General features: G+C 35.6%; 3 protein-coding genes across 5 annotated transcripts in view; all 3 read left to right on the forward strand.

Annotated features, from left to right (window-relative positions):
• Positions 1-21,869, forward strand: part of LOC125777851 (uncharacterized) — a 360,812-nt gene that overhangs the window by 232,515 nt on the left and 106,428 nt on the right. The window lies entirely within an intron of this gene.
• The window catches only part of LOC105222479 (protein gustavus), an 88,264-nt gene continuing 69,217 nt past the window's right edge, over positions 2,823-21,869 (forward strand). The window contains exon 1 of one of the 2 annotated variants that reach the window (XM_049445946.1): positions 2,823-3,162. In XM_049445946.1, coding sequence (XP_049301903.1) covers positions 3,143-3,162 — 20 coding nt within the window. In that variant the 5' untranslated portion in view covers positions 2,823-3,142. The remainder of the gene's footprint in view (positions 3,163-21,869) is intronic. The other variant, XM_049445947.1, reaches the window with a different exon arrangement.
• Positions 3,169-21,869, forward strand: part of LOC125780336 (uncharacterized) — a 194,150-nt gene continuing 175,449 nt past the window's right edge. For both annotated transcript variants that reach the window (XM_049462530.1, XM_049462531.1), the window contains exon 1: positions 3,169-16,459. The gene's annotated coding sequence lies outside the window, so the exon portion shown is untranslated. The remainder of the gene's footprint in view (positions 16,460-21,869) is intronic.

Consider the following 21,869-nt stretch of genomic DNA (forward strand, 5'->3'; position numbering starts at 1 on the left):
AAATTAAGTTATACATTATAGTTTAAGAAAACTGACTGTTATTTATGTTGTTAATACTTATTTGTATTGTTTAATAATTATACAGGGCCTAGGGCGGTAAAATACTTAATCCGCCACTGCGTGTGAGGAATAATCAAATTTATAAACACCGGTTGTTAATATAGAGGAGGATGGGGCATATGTAGAAGTTCATGCAAGTGAGGTAAGTTCTTCGATTGCCATTCATTTGATAGAGGCCAGAAACGATTATTTTACATATGTCTCAAACAGCTCACGACTTCCGGTCTTTGACCAAGTATCCTCTGGGTAGCCTAAGAACATCCGTTCGAAGGCAAGCTAAAGTGAGAAGGCGAAACATCCTAAGCATAGGGTTGTGCGCTGGGTTTAGGACCCGCCACGTAAAAAAACACCCCCAATGAAAAACCACCAACAGCCTCAAACGAGAGACCCCCCTTTTGATGACGACCATAGCAAACGAATTAAGGACTATGATTTGAGGGCATGCACCTGGAATGTCCGGTCCCTTAATTGGGAAGGTGCCACTGCCCAGCTGGTTGATGTCCTCTTGAAAATAAAGGCTGACATCACCGTCGTCCAAGAAATGCGATGGACGGGACAAGGACAGAGACGAGTAGGTTCTTGTGGCATTTACTACAGTGGCCATATAAAGGAGCGCAAGTTTGGTGTGGGATTAGTGGTGGGAGAGAGACTCCGTCGCCGAGTACTATCATTCACTCCAGTGAATGAACGTCTAGTCACAATCCGCATCAAAGCGAGGTTCTTCAACATATCGCTGATTTGCGCCCACGCCCCGACGGAAGAGAAGGATGATGTGACCAAAAATGACTTTTATGAGCGCTTGGAGCGCACTTATGAGAGATGCCCCCGCCACGATGTCAAAATCGTGCTTGGCGACTTTAAAGCCAGGGTGGGCAAAGAAGGTATTTTTGGCACTACGGTCGGTAAATTCAGCCTCCACGAGGAAACATCCCCAAATGGGTTGAGGCTGATCGACTTCGCCGGGGCCCGAAATATGGTTATCTGTAGTACTAGATTCCAGCATAAGAAGATTCATCAAGCTACCTGGCTGTCTCCGGATCGAAACACCTCCAACCAGATTCATCATGTTGTGATAGACGGAAGACACGTCTTCAGTGTTTTAGTTCGGACTACTATTTTGTTGCAGCCAAGATACGCACCCGCCTCTGTGCAGCAAAAAACACAATCACAAAAGACAGTCGAACGATTTTCTACTCGGCTTGCACTCCTGCTCTCTGAGAGCATTCGTCAACAACTCGGTATAAGGGAACTGTGGGACGGCAATTTAAACTCCTTACGTACAGCTGCAACCGAAACCATTGGTTTTCGGAAAGTGCAAAAGAACGACTGGTACGACGACGAGTGCCGTGTCGCAGCGGAGAGAAAACAGGACGATATTGATATCATCGGCCTCAACACCCGCGCCGTTAGTTCTGCTTTCTCCAGACTGAACAAGGAAGCAACGCAAATGTGTCTGGCAGTGAACGAGGTCAAGACGAAATATCTCCTGTCATCAAACAAACAGTCGTCTCACTCGCGACTTGGCTCTCACGTCACTGTTGACAGTCATAATTTGAAGTTGTAGATAATTTCGTCTATTTAGGAACCAGCATTAACACCACCAACAATGTCAGCCTGGAAATCCAACGCAGGATTACTCTTGCCAACAGGTGCTACTTCGGGCTGAGTAGACAATTGAAAAGTAAAGTCCTCTCTCGACGAACAAAAACCAAACTCTATAAGTCGCTCATAATTCCCGTCCTGCTATATGGTGCAGAGACTTGGACGATGACAACAACCGATGAGTCGACGTTGCGAGTTTTCGAGAGAAAAGTTCTGGGAAAGATTTATGGTCCTTTGCGCGTTGTCCACGGCGAATATCGCATTCGATGGAACGATGAGCTGTACGAGATATACGACGTTCATTTGACATCGTTCAGCGAATTAAAAGACAGTGGCTACGCTGGCTAGGTCATGTTGTCCGGATGGATGAAAACACTCCAGCTCTGAAAGTATTCGACGCAGTACCCGCCGCGGGAAGCAGAGGAAGAGGAAGACCTCCACTCCGGTGGAAGGACCAAGTGGAGAAGGACCTGGCCTCGCTTGGAATATCCAATTGGCGCCACGTAGCGAAGAGAAGAAACGATTGGCGCGCTGTTGTTGACTCGGCTATAATCGCGTAAGCCGTGTCTACGCCAGTAAAGAAGAAGAAGAACTTAGAGTAAGATAGCGTGCCATATTTGTCATTGGTTAGAGCGAGAATATCATTGAACATCAAATGAATCTGAACAAAAGTAACAAGTAGTTTAACGTATGCAAAAGTGAATAATAACAGGTCGCTTACGCATTTGTTAACGAATACCCGTCTTGCAGGTAAACCTGTTAGCTCTCAATTAATATAAGTTTTTAATAATTTTGATTTAGAAACTAATACTACTTTGCATCGCTTTACAATACGTTTCATAAATATATTGAAATTTCGCATTTTCTTTACCCTTAATTGTTTTTAAGTTTTTATTGGCGATCTTAATCGGCAGCAACAAATCCTTTCGTTCCCTTATATTTTTGGTAGAATTTCAATCGGCCGTGCCAGTCATACCAATTGCGAAACGACTAAACCTAACCCATCCAGTAAAAATCGGGTTCAGGAACTACTCTTTTATTTCCAAAGATGGTACAGTTGAGCATCTGATTATCTTCGATTGATTGCTTGTCCAAATGCGCTGTAAGGGCAATGTGGATTTAAACTTGGGTGAGAATATTAAGGAAAAGTGGAACGTGTAGATGAATTCGGGGTTGCTTCTGAGCAGGGTTCTTCAGAGATTTTAATTGTTTGGAAATTTATTTGAGTCGTATTCTTTTGAAATTTTGAGTTAATAATAAGCCAGTGTGGAGTTAAAATATCTAGAAAATAAAGAATAATGTTTATTTATTAATTTTTAGTCTAATGCTATTTTGGTTATTATGGACGTTTGTTTGAATATATTTGTGCTTTGTGCAACGCGCATCTTTATAGTCACTGAAACTGAATGTTTCGGACTGTTTATGCTGAAGTGCTAAGGATTAGAAGGGATTCATATTTTAAAGGTTGGGAAAACAATAGATGGAACTCGGAAAGAAAAGGTAACATAAAATAATTATTAATATAATGAAACAATAAATGTAAGCAGATGGATTAGATATGAATATATGTACATATATCTAGGAATGCATATACATACATACATATACTTATAAGTAAAGGAATATGCAATATATTTGAAGAAAGAATTTTGAGTGTAAATACGCTAATATATTAAGGACTTGTTTTATTTTATGAAAGTATTTGATTAATCATGGAGAACTGTGTTGAGAACAAATTAAGATATGTTTTTTTCAATTATGTTCGAAATTTATGCGGCATTAGAAAACGTTACAAAAGTGAAGTAATTAACCTGATTTCTATTCCGCTAAAACGCCGTTATAAAATAATAACCCTTAAATTTTATTTTGACATTCAGTACTTTTATTATGAACGGAATTTTCATATCAGCGATTCTATGACGTAAATTATTTCTAGGTAAATGAAAGGCAACATATATGTAGTTTTAGTGTTAAGTGAATAATTTAGCTTTTTTTTAAATAGTTAGGGAATGTTTAGTATCGCGCCGGTAAAGTATCGTTTATGGAGAAAAACAGAGGGGGTATGTTCGGATACAAAAGGGTCGCCAGATTATGATATACATATGTATATACATACACTGGACCAACAAAGTTTACACACACATACGTTTATTTGTTATAAAATGAATACATTTTTTGGTTTTTTTCTATCCATTTCAAAAGGTGTATATTTAACATTAAATTTAGCATATCAAAATATTTTTTTGGGAAATGTTTAGTATCGCGCCGGTTTAGTATCGTTTATGGAGAAAAACAGGGGAGGGCTACCCCCCCCTCACGCACCCTTATTGGAAAGAGGAAGGATCGAACTTTTAAATAAACACTCCCTCGACCCCCTAGAGCCCCTATAGACCTGTAGAGAGCCCTTTGAAAATGACCAAAAATCAGTGTTTTTGCTCATTTTTCCATACAAACTGAAATTAATGCAACCCACCCAAAAATGTTTTTGTATGGACAAGAAATCAAAATAAAGAAAACCAAAATGTTTCAGTGCAATGTATATACATATTTAATTGCATCTATTAATGATACAAAGGGATCTGGGGTGATCGAAGTACTTTCGTGTAGTACTCCTTTCTGCGTTGGCGGCCTTCGGCCGCGCTTCAAAAAAAAATAATCCCTGGTCGGTCCAACACTGGGGTGTATCAATTTTTTTCGCATAGAACTCCTTTTTGCGTGGGCGGCCTTCGGCCGCCTTTAAAAAAATAACTCTGGTCGGTCCAGCACTGGGGTGTATCAATTTTTTTTCGCATAGAACTCTTTTTTTGCTGTGGGCGGCCTTCCGCCGCGCCTTAAAAAAATAACCCTGGCCGGTCCAACACCGGCTACGCCATCCACAGTATTTTAGCACTGAACACCTTTTCACGTTCACTTCACACATTTGTTGCTAACTGGGTTTAATTTATTCCCTTTTGTTCGAGCTTTCTCGGCAATTTGACAGTTCAAATTAGGCAGTCATTTTGGTTTTTCGCATTATTGAAATTAATGCAGAAAAAGGTGTATTTTATTTAAAGATTTACAAAGAAATGAACAATCAAAAGCAATTAAAAACCATACTAGTGGTTTTTATAATTCATAAGTAATATATGTGCGAGAAAATGTATCCATAATTGGTTTGGTACAATGCACAACAGATGAAAATACACTTGCTTATATTGAGATATTTGCAAAAAATAGCATTTTTTAAAGTGAATTTTTGGAAAAATTTGTGAACCGATTTTTATAAAATATGTTTTAAAATAAAGTTCAATAATTTAAGTATACATGCGTGTTTAAAATTTTCAATATGGTTCTCTCGTTTAGGTACAGTGAGAAAAAATTAACCGGCGCGATACTAAACCCAACCCTTTTTTTTACACAAATAAAAAAAAATAATGCTAAAGTTAAAAATGGGCATAATTTATATCAAAAAAGTTTACGTACATCAATGATTATTTATATAAATCAAAAGTAATTACAATAGTTTTATCGGTTTTTGGCCTACATATTGTTGTAATTATTGTCCCTAGAGGTCGACGCATGCTCCCCTCTCGATTTCTATTATTATTTCCGGATATTTTGACCCACTAAGTCCATGGCCCAGTTTTTTGGCCTTTTTGTGATGAAATTCGATGTTTTCGAATACGGTTTTCCAAAAAGCTTCAGATATTTTGGATAGAATTAATGTTTAGTGATGGAGTAATTTTTAATTCCATAACAATACTGCACGTACAAGATGCGACGGGTGTTTTAAGCACACTTAAAATGTAAATTTTTTCTTATTTTCTTATTCCATTTTAAGAAAAAAAGGATAACATTTAGAATAGCATCCCCGGATTTCGGGGATAAATTTGGTATCACTGCAAATGTGACGTTCTCCAGATCACGAATATATATATATATATTAACCTATATATACAGTCATGGACACATAAATAGCACACATCTGAATCCCATATTAATTCTAATTTTTTTTAATCCTAAAGTAGCTGAACAATAAAAATTTGGTATGTATCTACTTGTCACTGTTATGAGGCTCATTTCCCTGCATAAAAATACTGTTTATTTTCTATTAAATTTTGTACGCGACAATTTTATTGCGTATAGTGTTGATTTGAGGTGGACACATACAGCTGCGAGCATTGAAATAGTAGTGGGTGTTAGAGCTTTACATATCTGTGAGTTATGTAACATGCCAAACAATTTTAACATCCATTGAAATGCGAAAGTGGATCATATTTACCAGGCTATGTTTACCACTAAAAATATTTAGATTTGAATATGTACAAGATATGTTTATTTACAAAGATGTATTTATGTATGAAAATTTTGGGGAGCAGTAAAATAGTAGTAAAGTACTAAAAAATTTTTTTAAAAAATACTGAAGGATTTTTGCAAGTTTCGTCTATAGGAGATCTTAGTACTTGGTAGCGTGGCCATGATTTTTGATAACAGCAATACATCGCTTCTTCAGAGAATCTACGAGACTGTGGCATCTTTTCAGTGGTATGCTCTGCCATGATTGCTGCACTACGGTCCACAATTCGTTGTTGTTTTTGTGTTTATCCTTCCACACGGCTTTCTTGACATCTGCCCAACGGTTTTCAATAGGATTGAGGCCAGGGGATTGAGCTGGCCTATCCATGACCTCAACTCCATTGACCCGAAACCACTATTTTGCCACCCTACTGGTGTGCTTCGGACCATTATCCTGCTGAAATATCCTTTTCAGCGGCATGTCTTCTTCAGCAAATAGTATCATAATATGCTGCATTATATCCACTATGTGTATCGGATATTATGCCAGTAATCTTGTAAATTGGGACTACACAAAAAAATTTGGCCTGTAAGATAAACAGCCCAAACCATGATATTCAAACCGCCATGCTTCAAAGTTTTTGTGCTGAATCTGGGGTCGTACTCTGTATTAGGGGAGCGTCTTAGACACTGACAGGACCCTTTACCGCCGTATAGAACAACTTTCGACACGTCTGTCCACAAGATGCTGCGCCATTTCTCAATCGGCCAATTCAGGTGTCCTTTGGCGAATTTAAGACGTCTTGCTACATGATTTTTTTTTTAATAACGGTACTTTTCGAGGACTGCGGACATATAAATTATGTTCATGTAGAAGTCTTCTCACTGTATGAACACCGCAGGCCAGGTTAAGTTCATTCCGAATCTCCATAGCTGACATTCTAGGTCGAGTCTTGGCACATCTTACAACTATTCGTGTAAAATTCTCAGAAAGAATCCGTCTTGCGCCACTTTTTTTGTATTTTATTTATAAATAATGGCATTGCGAATCGTTGTGGCTTAACACCCTACAAGTCTTTCCACTCCCTTGTAGGATTTACCGTTTTTTATGACAGATTGAATCCATTCTCGTTTTTCTTCACTACAGGGCTTCCCCCGGCCCAATAAAAGGGACAAAGTCATATTTGTTTTGGTTTTTGCATTGAATAATATATAAAAGATTAGGAAACTTACTTTTTGTGTGATAAAATTAAAATTTTTTTAGTAAAAATGATCTGTTTGTAATCAGCTCACCGTTCACTACTATTCTATTGCTCGCTCATAAAAACAGATATCCCAATAAAATTGGCTCTAAAAAAGTAACGGTAAGTGTTGCACACTTATTGTTGTGAATAACAGGACCGTTATACTTCAGAGAATATAACTAAAATAATGATCGAAGACAATATCATAAAATAAACAAAATTTAAAGCAAAACTCTCTTGGCCAATAGGCACTACTATTTCAATGCTCGCAACTGTATATAGCACATTTTTAAGTTCGTATTTTTGTTTTAATTTTGTGTGAAGTTCTCGCATATTTTTAATTTAATTCTGCGGGGAAACTTTAGTATACGATCCCACGATTTCAGGGTTAAAAGTGGTATGGTTGGATAGAGCAGATGCTCCAGATTAAGAAAATATATAATTGTTGCCGCCGCAAATGTGTAATTATGGCAATACTTATTATCGGTCAACACGGAATACTTTTGTTATTGTGCATGAAATGAAAATTGTGTAAAACATAAAATGCTTATTTTAAGCAAATAACTAAATAATTACTGGAAAAAAATATGTAGAAACAATGTAATGAAGTATAAGTGCATAAAAAGTGCATAATATGAATTAAATAATTACTAGCAATCGAGAAATTGCAAGATAAAATTTGCAAAATTTTCAACTTTAAATGCAAATATCTCGAAAACTATAAGTTTGCGGCGGCAACAATTACATATTTTCTTAATCTGGAGCATCGGCTCTATCCAACCATACCACTTTTAACCCTAAAATCGTGGGATCGTATACTAAAGCCGACCCAATTCTGCGAATATATAATTATTTCATCGATATTTCGTTAAAATGAGAAGGAAAAAAACATTCTATGTCGGCAAAGGGAGTCCTTAAATCCAATATGAGCAAAAAAGGAAAACATCCTGCCAAAATTGCTAATATAATGCATTGCTCTCCAAAAATGTTATAAAAGGCTCTTTATGAAACAAAACAGATCCACCTTGTGTCAATAAAAAAATACCAAGGAATACCAGGACCACGTAAAACCGATATTAGTGTTGACAAATACATAGGGGAATGTTTAATTTAGTATCCCATTTTGAAGAGGTTTTGCGCAAAGGGGGAGGGGGCTGGGGGCTTGCTACCCCCCTCATTTGAAAGGTAATGAATGGAGCTTTTGAATAATAGCACCCTTCCCCCCCTAGAACCACGGGGGGCTCTAGGGCAGCCTCCTGAAAATGGTGTAAAATCGTAGTTTTTCCATACAATTTTCTCTAATTATTATAAAGTTTATGTATTTTTACGCATAGAGTGACTCTATGTTTATTATTTTTATTATTTCAATGAATTAAAGTGGGAATCCACTTTATTTAAATAATAAAAACACTGAAAATTAAAAATTTTATATGCATCGGTAATAATGCATACAAATAGTTGAAGTACCAAGATAACCCAACCAACCATTTATACAAGACCCCCTAAATAATAAAATTAGGTTTTCATCGCGCGATCTTTTTTTTCAAATTTTGAATATATTTTCAGCATAATATACTACATTGAAACAAGCGCCGCAGGCGAAAATTTGGAATAAAAAATCGCGCGATTTTCATTATATTTTCAGTATAATATATTACATACATTGAAACAAGCGCCGCAGTATATAAGACCTACCATTTTGATTCGTTGGGTTATTACTATCTTCCTTTTGTGCTTATTTTCTTCGTCGTTTGACAGTTCATATTCAGTAATTTTGCTTACATTTCAAGGAAGAATATAACACGTAATTGAAAGCTGTTTTATTTATTAAATTGTACATAAAATTGCAACTTAAAATCCATAATTTATCATTAATTCAATTAAATATATTTCAAAGAATGTGTGTGTGTTAAATTGGTTAAATTTTTTGCAAGCAGTGCAACAAAAACGTCAAAAGAAGAGAGCCATTGTTTGAGCAAATGTGAAAATATGCGTTTTTTGCTTATTTATATCTAAAAAAACAAATTAACATTTAACAATAAATTTACATTTAAACCAAAGTTTAATTCATTGGCTATCTGTGCTATATAAATTTAAAAATATTCGTGCACGCATTTAAGAGGAATAATCAGTGAAAATGAGATACTAAACTAAACCCAACCCAATACATAGTACGGAAGAGCAAAGCGGATCCTTTTAATTCAACCAGAGAAATTATGATCGAAGTTAATGACGAATATGGTGTGGACGTGTCCAGAAAGCTTGTAGGAAGACGACTCAACTTATCTCAACTTTTTGGACATATTACCAGCAAGAAATCACTCCTGTCAAAACGCCACATCAAAATCTACTGGCATTTGGAAAGGCCCACAGAGACAAACCAGCACAATTTTGGAAGAACGTGTTTTTGAGCGACAAAACCAAGATAAGTAGGAAGGTTCCAGTTGAAAAATCATTTTAACGTCGTCCACAAGGTCAATCCCTTAAACCTAGGTATACCAAAAAAACCATTAAGAACGGCGGTGGAAGTATCATGGTCTGGAGCGTGTTTTCATGGCATGGCATCGTGCCAATTGTTCGAATAAATGGTAAAATGGACCAGTTTTAGTATTTGGATATACTGAAAAATAAAATGTATTTTAACCCATGACCATAAACTGGACATTTATGCAAGACAATGATCCGAAACACACCGCAAAGGTAGTAAAGTATGGTCTCGGCAATAAAAAATTTAAAATTTATGAGTGGCTTGCGCAAAACCCAAACCTGAAACCAATAGAAAATTTATGAATTGATATAAAGTTCAAAATAGCAAGCAAAAAATTCAAAAATTTTGATAATTTATGGGCTGGAATTGAGGAGCCTTGGTATTCAATCCCAAAGGAACGATATAAAGAACTGGTGGACAGCATGCAGAAAAGATGTGAGCGGATGCTTAAAAATGATGGATATAGTACAAAATACTAACGAAATGAACACTATTTTGCAATTTTTTAATAATTTTTATAAGTTGTTGTACCTTTTTTTAAACCCCTTTTCAGATTGTGCTACTTATGTGTCCAAGCTGTCATATATAATATTGATGTTTTCGTCTTTTTTTGGCGATAATAAAATATTTATTGTTTCAGTGTTATAGTTATATTAAAGTGAATAGTTTTTAAAATAAAACGCATTCCTCTTTAAATGCGTAAGTGATAAACCTAAGGAATAAATAAATGTTTTCTTATTTGATGACCAAGTGTGCTATTTATGTGTCCATGGCTGTATATATATGTATATATATGGGAAAATATACCCCTCCCTAGATGCCGTACCCTTGTAGACTCCATGCAGTCCAGATGTGCCGAAGTAATAAAAAATCGTGGGGGGGCAACTTCATATTAAATGTAAGGCCATTTGTATGCATTTCAAAACAACAAACGTGTGTTCTTATAATTTTTCATGCTTTGTTCTTATTTTTTCGAACAGGCTGTTTAATACCCAATGCAACAAAATTTGCAGTACAAAAAAGTTAGTGCGTATTTGATGACCAGATTTTCAATTTTTTTAATACTCACAATATGTATATATCTTTTAAGAACAAAAGGTTCAATAAAATATTACTGAGAAAATTTTATTCAATGATTCCGATATTCACTTTGGGCACAATTCCGATATCTTTGGCGCCGCGATTTGAAGGTACCGTTGGAAAGAGGAAGTCCTCCTGATTAAAAAACATACAGAGTTATAGGGTCCGCAAACGCTTAGTTTAGGAGATATTCGGCCTTAAAGTTCGAAAATAAAAGTATACAGTACAGTACGAAAACTCAAATTTTCTTTCAATATGAGTGTATGATAACCGAAAAATATGACCACTTCATACCCAAAACTCATATTTTAAATATAATAATATATATATTGTCGCCTAAATTAACGAAAACTTAAATTTAGAGTGCATGATAACCATAAATTATAACCACTTTGATTAAAATGTATATTAGATATATTGGAGACCACTCACCACTACGTTAAATTAAATAAAAATATTCGTTTTAATTTGTATACATTTGATTTTTCAACAAGTTTATTTAAATTTAAATTTATTGATTTTATTGTATAAACTCATTAAATATGATGTCGACGGGCGAGGCGGCGATACTCTAATTCCGGGAACGATTTGTCACTCCTTCAGATCGATTTTACACGGATCGTGGTTGAATTTGGTAACTGCAGGAGATTAGCGTTAGGTGTCGACGTGGCGAACTGTATATGCCAAAATTGATGTCGGAGAAAGCTGATGCGCGGATTGTATGCGGACATGCGACGAGTGTCTGACGAATTGAGCCTGCTTTCCCTTTGCCCATCATTTTTGTTAAGTGGGTTTGCTGGTGTGGTGAGTTATGCTGTAGTGTCATCAGCTATGGTGAATGGCGATGTAGCATTAGGATGCGCCAGTTTTACCGATTAGAAGGGGCGGATGCTTAACTCATTTAAACACACTTTATAACAAAAAGTCTTTATTTTTTTTATTTTCAACATAGAAAGGGGTACTACGCGAAAGTACTTCAGTCACCCCGGGTATTCGCTCGGCCAGGGTTATTTTTTTAGAGCGCGGCCGAAGGACGCCAACACAGAAAGGGGTACTACGCGAAAGTACTTCAGTCACCCCGGGTATTCGTTCGGCCAGGGCTATTTTTTTTAGAGCGCGGCCGAAGGCCGCCAACGCAGAAAGGAGTACTTGGCGAAAGTACTTCAGTCACCCCGGGTATTCGCTCGTAATATTATAATATTATCACACGATTTTACTTATCTGTGTTTATTAAATATAAATCACATATTATTCATATATGTATGTATGTATATGGGCATTTCCAACGGTCGCGAACCGTACGTTCGCACGCATTTATAGTTCAAAAAACAAGGAAAAATAAATTTGTCTTAATTTTTTTTTATGTTTCGATAGCATATTGCTAGGTCTTTCGTTGGTGCAAAAGGTAGGATCTTTCGATTTTTATTTTTTAATATATTAGCGACAAACATGTGGTCGCGAACGTACGAATAATGGAAGTTGCTTTTGGGTGCAACTAGAAAAACGCAAAAAATAGCGAAATGGAGCAAAATATTCTAAAAGGATTAATTTATATTAAATTGGAATAAAGTAACTTCCTCCTAACTAATTGCACGCTGAAATTTTTCCATTGGTTTTTTATTTATAAGGTTAAGTACCGGTCGCGAACGTACGGGTCGCGAACGTACGATTTTTCCATCAAGTTTTTAATTGGATTTTGGAAACCTTTTCATAAATAAAGCAAACTGATACCTGCAATATTCGGTATATCCTTCCATTTTCGATATAAAGTTGGAGATATCTCGGAAATTGTATCAGCTCCAATATATAAAATTTTAATTCCAGTAATGTGCTCTTGTGCACAATTGTGAAAAGAGAATGCATCGTTTAAAACGACATTTTTTGTTCTCGTAATTTGCCAGATTTTTCTTTTCACAACTGCTCCAACGCCATCGACTGCACCTTTACCATGTGACTTTGCAAAATAGTTCCACTCAAGTTTTTTACAACCAAATTCGGCCAGTAAATCAGGTAAACTCCAAGCAATAAACTTATCACTAATACTGCAAACGACTTAGTTTCATTAAACAACTTGCTTATAGTTGGAATATGCGCTTTGAATTTCATTTTGGCACACCAGCCTATAATTTTCCGCAAAATCTATTTGTAGGACAAGTATCCCAGGCGTGATATTTTTCCTTACGTTTTCAAAATAATTTTGTTGTGCTCGCTTTTCAATGAAATTTTGCTTGAAAATTGGCAGTTGAACTTGTAGTTCATGGAGCAAGTCCGTTAACGCAGCAACAGTGCAAGTCAAAATTACACGATCGTCCACTTTCCTCCAGTACTGCCATTTAACATTTGCGTCCATTTTTGACAAGTATTTTAGCGGCACAATATCTTTTACATCTTTTGTACACAATTTTCATTTTCGATATTGCAACAAACTAATTTTAAGAAACTTTCGAAGCCTTCGGAAAAACATTCAATAACTATCGCACAGCCAATTAACAAGAAACTGAAATTGGCGTGACGCATGTATACACACATGTTGTATGGCATTTTGCTCGAAAGTTGAACATTTCTTGGGCGACATTTTCCCATCAACAATGAGTGTATCCCTTTTTCCTGCAGCCTGAACGCTGATATCTTCACGCAAAAAATTTCTTTCGCCAATTTTAATTTTGTCTCCAATTCTAAGTCACTTTCAAATATACGAGTATTTTTTTCTTTACAATTTGTTGGATCGATATACTTTTTATGCAGTGCAGCAATGACTTCCACTTTCTTTGCCAAATCTCTTGGCATTGCATTTTCAGCTTTATTTAGGGCTTTCCCTAATGTTTGTTTGCAAGTATAAGTAATATGTTCTTCTCCTTGTCTACTGTAATTTTTTTTAGAAACAAATCAATACTTACGGTCGCGAACGTACGAAATTTTGAAAATCGAAATAAAAAGTTTGATGCACTGTTTACCTAAAGTAATTTTGTTTTCTGATAACGGATGCTTAACTTGCTTTAGTCGTGTTTTTTTAGGCACTTATTTGCACTCAATGTGGAGTAATAGCAATAAATGACGTTTTCGGTCGCGAACGTACGATTTGATCGTAGATAATAAGAAAAGTAAAAATTTACCGTTATTCGATTTTTGTTTGGCCTCTTTGCATTTTTCTCTTCTTATTTGGTGTTAATAAAGAGATTTTGTGGAAAAGTATAACCATAACATAAGTTATTCATATAAAATAACTCAAGAGAAAAAATACCTCTAGAATAGCTCAAAGTAAAAACAAATAAGTTTTCAGGTTTCAGGTCAAATTTTTCATGAAAATACCAAAGAGAGGTTATGAAAACATTATATTCAAAAAATTTAAACATCTTTGTAAAATCTTATTAAAAAAAATTTTATCTTTATTAATATTTTAATTTTTGGTCCTGGTTGACGATTCTGTGGAAATGCTCATATAGAAAAGTGTTCACATATTCAATTTTAGCTTGAAAAATCTTTATAGTTTTTTATAGTTAATAAAGACAAAAGAATCACTTGAAAGTACAAACAAAGAAAACGCTGTGAAACGCTAAAAACTTCTTCACTTTTGGTTTTTAAAGTGTGGCAACGCTGGTTTTCCTAGTAAATATAAACACTCTAAACTTTTCAGCCATAAATTTGATAAGAGATTTTAAATTACTAAATTTGGCTGAAAAATTACAAAATAAAAGTGAAAAGTGAACTTATTTCAATATTAAGAGTGTATATTTAAATATAGTGAGTGAAAAACGTGAAAACATTATGTGTAACATGGAGAAATAACACATGTTTTTAGGGCAATTTTTGAATTTTTAAACGTAAATATTTTTAAAAATATTAGCTATTTTTACATAATTTTTGGATATTCCTCCTCTGGAGAAGCCCCCCTATCCGTACATACCCCATTTATACGGAAATTCTGATTTTTTTACCCCTCCGCCAAAGTAATCGGAATCGTGCCTCACTTTGGTTGTTCTTATTATTTCGAACACGTCTGTACAAATTATCAATTTAAAAGTTGTAAATTTTTTAACTTTAAGGGGCTATACCAGTGTGACGCATGAAAATTTAGGCGATTTTCGTGAATTTTTTAAGAGAAAGTACGCGGGTGAATATTTCGAACTTCTTTGAACGTAATAAGGTATATTTTCAGCTATATTTTAAGATTTTTTTTTTACAAAAATGTTGAAAAATAACGGCGTTATGGGCTGTCTTCCGAGGTGCCAAAAACAAAAATACCCCAACTGCTGACATGATTCCGGCCGAATGAGTAGCTGAAACAAAAAAAATTGAAAAGTTTATTAAACTTAAAGATATTTCCTATACATTGAAAAATATCAAAAATTAACAAAATGGCGTAATTTTGAAAAAAAAAATCGTTTTTTTTAGGAAAAAATTGTCGTTTTTTTTAATGCGAAATTGACAATTTTCAATCAATCAAAAAGATCGTAGTCCATTGTATAGTAAATGTATTCAAAAATACTCAGTTTTAATTTGAAGTCGATCGGTCAATTTCTGGTTGAGTTATGATGCCAGCAATTTTGAAAAATGTTTAAAGTGTCACTTATACATACATACATATGTATACGTTTGCACCTCCGAGCGGTCGCTCTTTAGAACGCTGTCATCCGAAAACTATTCAAAATACGACCTTCCCGATTTCACAGGATATTTACGGAAATATATTCTATCGAAAAAGTAAATAAAAAATAAAATTTTTTTGTTTGAAAGTTTCACACTGGTATAGCCCCTTAAATGCAAATATTTTAAAAACTATAAGTCAGCGGCAACTATGTATATAACGGGTGATTTTTTTGAGGTTAGGATTTTCATGCATTAGTATTTGACAGATCACGTGGGATTTCAGACATGGTGTCAAAGAGAAAGATGCTCAGTATGCTTTGACATTTCATCATGAATAGACTTACTAACGAGCAACGCTTGCAAATCATTGAATTTTATTACCAAAATCAGTGTTCGGTTTTTTTTTTTTTTTCGGACAAATTTTGTTCAGCGATGAGGCTCATTTCTGGTTGAATGGCTACGTAAATAAGCAAAATTGCCGCATTTGGGGTGAAGAGCAACCAGAAGCCGTTCAAGAACTGCCCATGCATCCCGAAAAATGCACTGTTTGGTGTGGTTTGTACGCTGGTGGAATCATTGGACCGTATTTTTTCAAAGATGCTGTTGGACGCAACGTTACGGTGAATGGCGATCGCTATCGTTCGATGCTAACAAACTTTTTGTTGCCAAAAATGGAAGAACTGAACTTGGTTGACATGTGGTTTCAACAAGATGGCGCTACATACCACACAGCTCGCGATTCTATGGCCATTTTGAGGGAAAACTTCGGACAACAATTCATCTCAAGAAATGGACCCGTAAGTTGGCCACCAAGATCATGCGATTTAACGCCTTTAGACTGTTTTTTGTGGGGCTACGTCAAGTCTAAAGTCTACAGAAATAAGCCAGCAACTATTCCAGCTTTGGAAGACAACATTTCCGAAGAAATTCGGGCTATTCCGGCCGAAATGCTCGAAAAAGTTGCCCAAAATTGGACTTTCCGAATGGACCACCTAAGACGCAGCCGCGGTCAACATTTAAATGAAATTATCTTCAAAAAGTAAATGTCATGAACCAATCTAACGTTTCAAATAAAGAACCGATGAGATTTTGCAAATTTTATGCGTTTCTTTTTAAAAAAAAGGTAACAAGCTCTTAAAAAATCTCCCTTTATATGACCTAGTCTACGGAAAGGGGGCTTAGGTGTCAAAAAATCATTTTTTTTTTTTAACAGCTGTTTCCCAGAAAACTAGTTTTCGCACGTTAGCTCCCTTTTCGTAGACCAGGTCACATATATATATTTCCGTGATCTCGAGAACGTCACCTTTGCAGAATACCCATTTTATCCCCGAAATCGGGGGATGCTATTCTAAATCCCAGCTTAAGTGTGCTTAAATCGGCTGTTAATAGCGGTCACTTCTATTTATAGGGTGATTTTTTAAGAGCTTGATAACTTTTTTTAAAAAAAAAACGCATAAAATTTGCAAAATCTCATCGGTTCTTTATTTGAAACGTTAGATTGGTTCATGACATTTACTTTTTGAAGATAATTTCATTTAAATGTTGACCGCGGCTGCGTCTTAGGTGGTCCATTCGGAAAGTCCAATTTTGGGCAACTTTTTCGAGCATTTCGGCCGGAATAGCCCGAATTTCTTCGGAAATGTTGTCTTCCAAAGCTGGAATAGTTGCTGGCTTATTTCTGTAGACTTTAGACTTGACGTAGCCCCACAAAAAATAGTCTAAAGGCGTTAAATCGCATGATCTTGGTGGCCAACTTACGGGTCCATTTCTTGAGATGAATTGTTGTCCGAAGTTTTCCCTCAAAATGGCCATAGAATCGCGAGCTGTGTGGCATGTAGCGCCATCTTGTTGAAACCACATGTCAACCAAGTTCAGTTCTTCCATTTTTGGCAACAAAAAGTTTGTTAGCATCGAACGATAGCGATCGCAACAGCATCTTTGAAAAAATACGGTCCAATGATTCCACCAGCGTACAAACCACACCAAACAGTGCATTTTTCGGGATGCATGGGCAGTTCTTGAACGGCTTCTGGTTGCTCTTCACCCCAAATGCGGCAATTTTGCTTATTTACGTAGCCATTCAACCAGAAATGAGCCTCATCGCTGAACAAAATTTGTCGATAAAAAGCGCGAAACACATTTCGAACCGAACACTGATTTTGGTAATAAAATTCAATGATTTGCAAGCGTTGCTCGTTAGTAAGTCTATTCATGATGAAATGTCAAAGCATACTGAGCATCTTTCTCTTTGACACCATGTCTGAAATCCCACGTGATCTGTCAAATACTAATGCATGAAAATCCTAACCTCAAAAAAATCACCCGTTATAACAGGATAACGACCCAAAACACCCGTCATCTTGTACGTGCAGGGTTGTTATGGAATTAAAAATTACTCCATAGGTCCCTCGATCACTAGACATCAATCCTATTCAAAATATCTGAAACTTTGGAAAATGGTATTCAAAAACATCGAATACAAGAAATTGAGTGGGGAGCATATTTCGATGTCTAGGCACAATAATAGCAACAAAGTGTAGGCCAAAAACCGCTAAAACTATTATAATTACTTTTGATTTATATAAATAATCATTAGTGTACGTAAACTTTTTTGATATAAATTATGAACAATGTAAGCTTTAGGCAATATTACGATTCTTGCGGCGCCGCGATTTGATGGTACGGATGGATAGAGGAGGTACACAGGATTAAAAAATGTATGCACATATTCCGTCCTCAGACTTCTAGCTTTAGCATTAATTTTTTTATTTGTGTAAAAAAAAATATTTTGATATGCTAAATTTAATGTTAAATATACATCTTTTTAAATGGAAAGACAAAAACCAAACATTTTTTTAACATTTTATAACAAATAAACGTGTCGTAAGTTAACAGAACTGGGTGCATGTAAACTTTATTGGTCCACGCTATATACATACATAAATATATATATATATATATATTGGTTGTCAAAAAAGTCTTGCGGTATTTTTATTGAATCAATTCGTGTGGCACCCATACATCGAGCTTCTTAGTGACTCCAAGCTTCTTCAAATGGTTTATAACGGTTTGATGACTACTATGCCGGTCTCTTTCGTCCAATTCAGCGATTTTAACGCAATTTTCGACGACAGGCCTTCCGGAGCGTGGCGCATCTTCGACCACCTCTACACAGAATGAAAACGTTGAAACCATCTTTGTGCGGTGGAAATGGTAACTGTATCGGGTCCATAAACTGCACAAAATTTATTGGCGGCTTGAGATGCATTTTTGGCTTTATCGTAGTAGTACTGTAAAATATGCCGTATTTTCTCTTTATTTTGCTCCATGTTTGCGACGCTATAACTCACGAACGACTTAAAAGAAATGACAATCAATCAAAGAACGAATAAAACTAGAACTACGCGCTTTCAGCGCCAACTAGCGAAAATACCGCAAGACTTCTTTGACAACCCAATATATAGTCGCCACTTTCTTATGGTTTTTGAGATATTAGTTTTTAAAGTTTAAAAATTCAAAATTCCTTTTATTTATAATGAATTTTACACATATATTTTTAACTTTCATATCCACTACCACTTCACTAATTCTATTCTACACATTTGTAGAATTAATTTTTTTGAAAACCAATCTATGCGAAAGCACCCCTATGTTGGACCGACCAAGGTTATTTTATGAAGCGCGGCGAAATATACCAATGTAGAAGAGAATTCCAAGCGAAAAACTGATATATTATTTGTATTTAAAGTTCAACAATTTCATATAAAAAATTTGCATTCACAGTATGGGAGTTTACATTCATAACAAATGCCTATGTTGCCACATATTGTGTCGTGAAAAACTAATACAATTTTTTATCTTAATATATAAAAATCACGTGTCACATTGTTTGTTTGCGATGGACTCCTAAACTACTGAACCGATTTTAATGAAATTTTTAACACTGTGTGCAGTTTGGTCCAACTTGAAAGATAGGATAGTTTATAATTCTTCTTATATGTAGTCGCATTATTTATTTATTGCAAATTATTTGTTTATTATTAGCAAAGAGCTATCCACCAGTTGGTGGCGCTAACAGCGGTATTGAGTGCGCTATGTTACAGTAGATGGCGCTACAAACATTAAAAACATTAAATGAAAATGCGTTGTTTGAATTTTATATTATTTGTGGTAAAGTTATACGAGTCTATGACTTCCAAAAAAAAATAAAAATTGGGCGGGGCGAAGTTCGCCGGGTCAGCTAGTATACATATATAATCCTGAGGACCTCCTCTATCCGCCCATACCCTCAGATCGCGACGCCAAAAGAATCGTTATCATTTATTTATTTAATAATTTTACGCCAATCGGCATTATACAACATATATAAAGAAATATAATATAAATTGATTTAGAGAGGAAATATAAAATTATAATATAATTATTACATAGAAATTATAGTACAGCAAGTAAAAGAAAGAAAATTAAATTTGTCTTGACTAGGGGAATTTTAATAGACGTCGTTTTATATCAGGGATGAATGCGTTGTGTGAGCCGTTGTAGAAATCCACTTCAGTATGCAGCGAGTTGACAAGCAACGCGATGCGATTGTGTGGGCCGTTGAACACGTAGTTTTTTGAGGTTTTTATGGTTTTTAGCAGGCGGTTGCGTTTTAAAAAGATACCCGTCGGTGCCAACTCGAAACAGCTGGCTATGTCCGGAGCATCAATTTATCCATTCACGACTTTAAAGAAGAACATTAGGTCAGCTACCTGACGACGAGCATGTAACTTGTTGATGTTGAAGCGGTCATAGATATCTTCAGTTGAGTTGAGACCACCAGAAACATCGCGACAGTACCGGTAGCCTAGAAGTTTACATAGTTTCGACTGAACTCTTTCAACACGGTTGATTGCTACGTCAGTGAAAGGTGACCAAATTACACTACCATAATCCAGGACTGGGAGGACCAGCGAGGAAAAAAGACGCAGAATGGAGTTGGGATTCTTAAAGTCTTTACATGTCCGAGTTATAAAACCAAGAACTTTGCACAGTGTATCGTTTAATACAAGCTAGGGGGACAAAAATATTTTAGTTTGAAATTGAATTGTTTTGGTCGTGTTGATTAATGATTTTAAGTTTCATTGAAAAATCAATATATTTTTTTTAGATTTACGAATAGAAAACAAAAAATTGTGTAAAAAATATATTTAATTATTTTTTTAAATTTCAGAACATACAATAGCATTTACTTGAATGTATAAAATTCGTACTAATACATAAGTCCACTAATGAAAAATGCGATGATTAGTAACGGATTTTTTACCAACAGACCGAATAATAACAATATCGTAAAAATAACAATAACACACAACAACAAAATGTTTAATACTACTATATCATTACTCATTGAATGACTCATCATCACTGTTAGATTCATCTGAATCAGATACTAAATAATCTTTATCGTCATGGTCACATGTTACCTGACGTGGTACTTTTGATGGTACGAGTATTGAAGTCGGGACAATTAAATTTAGAACTTCCTCCGGTAATTTTTCTAGGAACTTCTCTGAGTGAGTTGATTACCGGATCGGATGTTATTAAAAGCAAATCCATATTCGTGGCTATACGTGACTGCTTTCTGGTGTGATGTTCGCGAAATCTACGGTAGTCCTTATTACGGGCCTCTTGAGATTCCTCCGAAAGTTGCCCGATTGGAAGAACATAAGTTCTGATTACTTCCGTACTATGTACCAGGATTTTGTGCACGGTGACTGGCATATAGTAACACGAATATAAATTAAGATAAAGGGTTCTTGTTTTGGAACAAAGATTTTCGAATTTATTGCAATCAATGTCGTCGTAGCCGTTCTCAATAAAATGCTAAAATTTTTAATTAGCTTAATATCCAATCCGGTAATCTGCCCACTCAGTTCCGGATTCATAAAGAACCTGCGGGCCGTATTTCCATCATTAGAGTTCCCATATCCAGGTTTCGGTGTGTCTACTATAAGTCCCATCTGGTTTTTAAACTTTTGTCTTACTTCTTCCGAACGCTGTTTTACACTAGCCTTTTCTATATCGCTTTTAGCTTGCCACTTTTTTATGTCCAAACGATGTGTAACATATATTCAAAGGAATGAATCCAGGCGTGCAAAGTAGACAAACTGAAACTATAATGTTCTTTTTCAACTACTACGTCTTTTAAGTCACCATTCATCAGTTTGGGAGTAGCACCACAGATATAACATTTTTCAGAAGAAAGTGTACCAGTCAAAGCATTACATACTTTTCCGTCTGCCATTGTAAGTAAAAGATTATGTTTTACCGAAATTTAAGAACCGCGATTATCACAAAACGTTGGAAGAAGTTGAGATACTTCTTCCAAAACCTTGTTAGTTTCTGATGTAGTAAAATTAGTTGTTTCCTTTGAAAAAATAAGCTTAATTGGGCGACAATAGAGTGTGGACGAAGGCCGCGGATTTTGCCATAAAATGTTTTGGCTGGCATCGTCACTCAATCTCAAATGACCATTTTCGCGTCTGTTTATA

This window comes from Bactrocera dorsalis, chromosome 1 (genome assembly GCF_023373825.1).
Source record: "Bactrocera dorsalis isolate Fly_Bdor chromosome 1, ASM2337382v1, whole genome shotgun sequence".
NCBI classification, from domain to species: domain Eukaryota; kingdom Metazoa; phylum Arthropoda; class Insecta; order Diptera; family Tephritidae; genus Bactrocera; species Bactrocera dorsalis.